Here is a 7,269-nt window from a genome sequence, read left to right as displayed (position 1 = left end):
GGTGAAATCCTGTTGGTGCATTGGAGAATCAAAAGGGCAGAACAAGATTATCGAATAAAATCTCCGCTCCGCACGCCTCGTACACGCGCGGCTCCGCTCCGCACGCCTCGTACACGCGCGGCTCCGCTCCGCACGCCTCGTACACGCGCGGCTCCGCTCCGCACGCCTCGTACACGCGCGGCTCCGCTCCGCACGCCTCGTACACGCGCGGCTCCGCTCCGCACGCCTCGTACACGCGCGGCTCCGCTCCGCACGCCTCGTACACGCGCGGCTCCGCTCCGCACGCCTCGTAAACGCGCGGCTCCGCTCCGCACGCCTCGTACACGCGCGGCTCTGCTACATCCACTCTGTAAACCCCTCCTGACCCCACACATAAACTTCAGCTCATCCAGCACCATGACAACCAGCACAGCAGAGTCCTGCATCCACTGAGGCCCCTGATCATGTGACCCCTGACTCCTCCCCTCCTGTGACCTCATCACAGGTCCTGTGCGCACACAACAGCCATATATGTGGTGGCGGCTCTGCAGGTGGAGGTATGTGGAGACCCCATTACTGGGCGCAGGGGGCATTAACCCCTTCAGCACGGAGGCTCTTTTGGGGTCTTGTGTTGCCCCTTTATAAGAATCATAAGGTTTCTGTTCTGTTTCCTGTAATAGATACATACGACCCAACTATGGAGACAGGAAGGGAGGAAACGTATTGTTCTCAGAGTACAGGACCCCCACAGTGTAATGCCCCCATTATGCCCCTTATGCAGGATGTATGATGCCCCCACAGTGTAATGCCCCCATTATACCCCTTATGTATGATGCCCCCACAGTGTAATACCCCCATTATACCCCTTATGCAGGATGTATGATGCCCCCCACAGTGTAATGCCCCCATTATGCCCCTTATGCAGGATGTATGATGCCCCTTATGCAGTATGTATGATGCCCCCATTATGCCCCTTATGCAGTATGTATGTATGATGCCCCCATTATGCCCCTTATGTATGATGCCCCCCCACACAGTGTAATGCCCCTTATGCAGGATGTATGATGCCCCCCCACACAGTGTAATGCCCCCATTATGCCCCTTATGCAGGATGTATGATGCCCACATTATGCCCCTTATGCAGTATGTATGATGCCCCCCACACAGTGTAATGCCCCTTATGCAGTATGTATGATGCCCCACACAGTGTAATGCCCCCATTATGCCCCTTATGCAGTATGTATGTTGCCCCCACACAGTGTAATGCCCCCATTATGCCCCTTATGCAGGATGTGTGATGCCCCCATTATGCCCCTTATGCAGTATGTATGATGCCCCCCACACAGTGTAATGCCCCTTATGCAGTATGTATGATGCCCCACACAGTGTAATGCCCCCATTATGCCCCTTATGCAGTATGTATGTTGCCCCCACACAGTGTAATGCCCCCATTATGCCCCTTATGCAGTATGTATGTTGCCCCCACACAGTGTAATGCCCCCATTATGCCCCTTATGCAGTATGTATGTTGCCCCCACACAGTGTTATGCCCCCATTATGCCCCTTATGCTAAATGTATGATGCCCCCACACAGTGTAATGCCCCCATTATGCAGGATGTATGATGCCCCCATTATGCCCCTTATGCAGGATGTATGATTCCCCCCACACAGTGTAATGCCCCCATTATGCCCCTTATGCAGGATGTTTGATGCCCCCACACAGTGTAATGCCCCCATTATGCCCCTTATGCAGGATGTATGATGACCCCACACAGTGTAATTCCCCCATAGTACCGCCATCCCCCCCACACAGTACAATCAGAGGCATAACTAGGGTCTGATAGGACCTGTTGAGAGATTTCGACCACCCCCCATCCTGATATATACAGTGGGTATGGAAAGTATTCAGACCCCTGTAAATTTTTCTCTTTGTTTCATTGCAGCTATTTGGTAAATTCTAAAAAGTTATTTTTTTCTCTCATTAAAGTATACTCTGCACCCCATCTTGACTGAAAAAAACAGTAATGTAGAAATGTTTGCAAATTTATTAAAGAAAAACTGAAATATCGCATGGTCATAAGTATTCAGACCCTTTGCTCAGACACTCATATTTATGTCACAAGTCTATTTCCTTGTGATCCTCCTTGAGATGGTTCTACTCCTTCATTGGAGTCCAGCTGTGCTTAATTAAACTGATAGGACTTGATTTGGAAAGGCACACACCTGTCTATATAAGACCTCACAGCTCACAGTGCATGTCAGACCAAATGAGAATCATGAGCTCAAATGAACTGCCCAAGGAGCTCAGAGACAGAATTGTGGCAAGGCACAGATCTGGCCAAGGTTACAAAAGAATTTCTGCATTACTCAAGGTTCCTAAGAGCACAGTGGCCTCCATAATCCTTAAATGGAAGAGGTTTGGGACCACCAGAAGTCTTCCTAGACCTGGCCGTCCAGCCAAACAGCAATTGTGGGAGAAGAGCCTTGGTTGAGGAAAGGAGGAACCCCAAGATTACTGTGGCTGAGCTCCAGAGATGCAGTAGGGAGATGGGAGAAAGTTCCATAAAGTCAACTATCACTGCAGCCCTCCACCAGTCGGGACTCTATGGCAGAGTGGCCCGACAGAAGCCTCTCCTCAGTGCAAGACATATGAAAACCTACATAGAGTTTGCTCAAAAACACAAGAAGGACTCCCAGACTATGAGAAATAAGATTCTTTGGTCTGATGAGATGAAGATAGAACTTATTGGTGATAATTCTGAGGCTATGTGCCCTCGATGCAGAAATGAAGCGGAAAATTTCCGCTTCATTTCTGCATGCCCTTGCCTGGAAAAACGCGTGTGGAATTTGACACGTGTTTTTTGCGCGTTTTTGACATGCGGAATTGCCTTGTGTTTTTTAATGCATTGAGAAGGAAATTCCGCATGTGTAAACGCACAAATAATGAACATGCTGTGAATTTTTCCGCACATCAAAAACGCTGCGGAAAAATCAGCAGCATGGGTATTGAAATTGCGGATTGTCATTGGGGACCATGGGGGATGGATTACCAAGTGTTTTACAAGTGTTTACGCTGTGCAAATTCCACAGCAAAAACGCTTGAAAAACGCATCATGGGCACGCAGCCTAAGCGGTATGAGTGGAGAAAACCAGGCACTGCTCATCACCTGCCCAATACAATCCCAACAGTGAATCATGGTGGTGGCAGCATCATGCTATGGGGGTGTTTTTCAGCTGCAGGGACAGGACGACTGGTTGCAATTGAAGGAAACATGAATGCGGCCAAGTACAGAGATATCCTGGATGAAAACCTCTTCCAGAGTGCTCTGGATCTCAGACTTGGCCGAAGGTTCACCTTCCAACTAGACAATGACCCCAAGCACACAGCTAAAATAACAAAGGAGAGGCTTCAGAACAACTCTGTGACCATTCTTGACTGGCCCAGCCAGAGCCCTGACCTAAACCCAATTGAGCATCTCTGGAGAAACCTGAAAATGGCTGTCCACCAATGCAAAAATTTCTACATTTCTGTTTTTTTCAGTCATGATGGGGTGCAGAGTGTACATTAATGAGAAAAAAATGAACTTTTTAGAATTTACCAAATGGCTGCAATGAAACAAAGAGTGAAAAATGTACTGTTATACCAATTAAATATGTGAATAGAGTTGTTATAGACCCAGTCTGCGTACGGGCACTCTGACCTCTCTATGTACCAGATTAGATGTATGTTATATATTTATGTTTTGAAAAATCAAATAAAAATGATGTTGAAAAAAAAAAAAAAAAGGGAAAAATTTAAACTGGTCTGAATACTTTCCGTACCCCCTGTATATGTATGTCCCTTATCCTGGGCCTCAACCTAGTATATGTCCCCCGTTCTACCTCTGTTCTTTAGTGTATGGAAAAAAATAAACTATTACACTCACCAGGGGCGAACATAGAAGTGATGGGGCCCCATAACTGAAGTATAATGCACTCCCCATAATCCTCCATACAGTATAATGCACAGCCCATAGTTCGTACATGTAGTATAATGCACAGCCCATAGTCCACACGTAGTATAATGCACAGCCCAGTCATACATGTAGTATAATGCACAGCCCATAGTCATACATGTAGTATTATGCACAGTCCATAGTCCATACATGTAGTATTATGCACAGTCCATAGTCCATACATGTAGTATAATGCACAGTCCATAGTCCATACATGTAGTATAATGCACAGCCCATAGTCCATACATGTAGTATAATGCACAGCCCATACTCTTACATGTAGTAGTATGGCCAAGGGCACCGTGTACTCGCTGATTAAAAAAACCAAAACATTATACTCGCCTTCCCTCTGCTCCCTCGCCGCTCGGTGTCTTTTTTCTGGAGCTGCCGCTGACTTCAGCTGCAAGCGACAGGAGAGCATGATGTTACTTCCATGCGCCCCCTAATGGCGTACATGCCGATGTCATCTGCTGGCCTCTGATTGGTCAGCAGCGTGTATTGTGGCACTTCAGCTGAATGTCAGTCCGAGAACACATCCAGCTGAAGTAGGGGTCGGTCGCAGGAGCCACTGCGGTCATTAAGCCTCTCAATATAATGCTCTCATAGTACCTCTATTTCCCCGCACCGTATAATGTTCTCACAGTACCGCCATCCCCCCCACATACAGTATAATGTTCCCACAGTACCACCATCTTCCCACATACAATATAATATTCCCACATTACCACCCCCCCCCACATACAGTATAATGTTCCCACATTACCACCATCCCCCCCACATACAGCATAATGTTCCCACAGTTCCGCAATCTTCCCACATACAGTATAATGTTCCCACAGTGCCATCATCCCCAATTTTATTTTATGTTTTAACACTTGCTTTTCTTTTTTTGGTGTTTTTCATGTAATATATGGAAGCCTACAGGAAAATGCTAAAAGAAACATAATATCCAGGAATAAAACCACTGTACATGGAGCCATTAGCATCAAATAACTGTCTTGTTCTTACACACACGCTCTTATAAATGAGATCTAACGTGATAAAAGATTACAACCTGGGAAAGACGGGAAACATTCACATAGACGGTCGGTGATGATGTAGTCAGTGACGGACTCTGGCCAAATTTGTTTCTAGAGCCGTATTAGAAGATGAAGATGTCGTCCTCATCATGAAGTTGTTATTTCTCATGCCATGTGTAATGTATATGACGAGAATTAGCGTTATGGAAGATGAGTCTATAAGAAACGTATTCAGCTGCCGACTCCGAGGAAGAAACTGCTTGTTGTCTGTGGCCTAAAATATATAGGTTTTATTAGTACGTCAGGGACAAAAGCAGAATGTTGTAAAATAATAAAAATACCATTGCTGCTTGGGTTTCTGTGTGATTCTTACTGAAGCCGTGGCCAACTTAGCCAGTGATTGGAAGTATGGAGGAGATGTCTAAGTCAGCAATTCAACTTATGTTCCAGTCCATAAAAAACTAGAGAACACAATATCTACACATTCTATCTCCTGATATATTTCCCTTATTGTCTCCAGTAATTGTATTATTACACAGAATTCTTTATGATGTTACATCGGCTCATCTTCTTCTCATTCAGGTCTCTACAATATCAGATCCTCTCAGTGAAGATCTTCTATATTAAGAGAATTTTTCTGAATCTCCTATCAAGGATGGACATGGACAGAGAGAAGATGGCGGAGAGGATATTACACCTCACCCTAGAGATCCTCTTCCGGCTTACTGGAGAGGTGAGAGATTCTGATGACGTCACATTACATCATTCTTATCTATGGGAATAACAGATGGACAGAACTGGAGAGGTGAGGACTCTGGAAATGTCTGTACTGAGATTTATTAATGTGTCTCTCCATAACCAGGATTACACAGTAGTGAAGAAGACCTCTAATGAGCGCTGTCAGGACCATGTGTCTGAGGGATGGGGAAGACCCCTGAGCCCAATCACAGGGCCTCCATCTCACCCCCTGATACATGAGGACATCAGTGACCAGAAGATCCTAGAACTCACCTACAAGATGATTGAGCTGCTGACTGGAGAGGTGACACTGCTGGGAATGCTGGGACATTATACAGTAACGCTATGGAGGGATCGGGGGGATGATGGTATCATTGTATGTGTCAGGTTCCTATAAGGTGTCAGGATGTCGCTGTCTATTTATCCATGGAGGAGTGGGAATATTTAGAAGGACACAAAGATCTGTACAAGGACATCATGATGGAGGTTCCCCAGCCCCTCACATCACCAGGTAATAGACAGGACTAAATACACACGGCCTATAATTATCTGTATGTAAAGAATGAATTCAGTTCCTGTATGTGTTTCCTCCAGATCTATCCAGTAAGAGGACAACACCAGAGAGATGTCCCCGTCCTCTTCTTCCACAGGACTGTAAAGAAGATCCCAATGTTCCTCAGGATCATCAGGTAGATGGAGAGAAGGTGTCCTGAGATCTCCCCTATGATGTGTAGACGGCTGTGAAGGTCTTGTGCTCTGTCTTGTTTTATCCACCAGTATTATATGGTTTATACTTGTGTAATGAGAATGGTGGAGATGGCAGGATTAGAGCTGATCATAGATGTGACTTCTCCATCTGTCTGTGACTTTTACAATATTTGTTTCAGGGTGAAGATCTGACTCATATTAATACTACAGAGACATATGTGAGGGGTGATGAGCGGTGTAAAGAGGATATTCCTACATATGACTACCCAGGTGAGTAGTAACCACTAAATGCAGAGAAGTCACAGATTCTTCTCAGTCACCGGCTGTGGCTGCTTTATCGGTGGTGTAGTCCGGCCGTATCACAATCGTGTGATCACCATTTTCCCTCTAGACCACAACATTTTCCTCCATCCAAAAATGTTCACATTATTTTGTGTAATTTTAAAAGACCTTTTCTGTAGAACTTACAACCTGGAGGATCCACCTACCCCCTGGGATTAGTAGACGCTGACCGTTACCTGCCCAGATCTGTAAACTCCAAATCCAAATGACAGCTTACGTAGAAAGTGCTGACAAGTGAGAAAATCACTTGAAGAAAAGTATTCTGATGGGCCTGTAAGAGAAAGCGGAGGGTAATGATGCTGTTGGCTTCCTAGATCCCTGATATCTTTTTGGATGAATCTAACTTCTCTCCCTTCTGTGCTGCTGAATGTTCTCATATGGTCCCTACAAGACCAGGTCCAGTCTTTCTGGCCAAGCTTCACTTTTATGATCGACAACATTAAATGTGCAGTGAGGCCAAGTGTGAATTTCTGTACAATAACAACGG

General features: G+C 45.6%; 1 protein-coding gene across 1 annotated transcript in view; it reads left to right on the top strand.

Annotated features, from left to right (window-relative positions):
- The first annotated feature begins 467 nt into the window (after positions 1 to 467).
- The window catches only part of LOC141213689 (uncharacterized), a 316,710-nt gene continuing 309,908 nt past the window's right edge, over positions 468 to 7,269 (top strand). The window contains exons 1-3 of the mRNA XM_073665291.1: positions 468 to 536; positions 5,577 to 5,727; positions 5,857 to 6,036. Of these exons, the coding sequence (XP_073521392.1) occupies positions 511 to 536; positions 5,577 to 5,727; positions 5,857 to 6,036 (357 nt within the window). The 5' untranslated portion in view covers positions 468 to 510. The remainder of the gene's footprint in view (positions 537 to 5,576; positions 5,728 to 5,856; positions 6,037 to 7,269) is intronic.

The sequence above is a fragment of the Phyllobates terribilis genome, unplaced genomic scaffold (genome assembly GCF_046119375.1).
Source record: "Phyllobates terribilis strain yellow unplaced genomic scaffold, ASM4611937v1 Scaffold_207__1_contigs__length_3498100, whole genome shotgun sequence".
Classification (NCBI taxonomy): domain Eukaryota; kingdom Metazoa; phylum Chordata; class Amphibia; order Anura; family Dendrobatidae; genus Phyllobates; species Phyllobates terribilis.
This window is presented reverse-complemented; position numbering and strand designations above follow the sequence as displayed.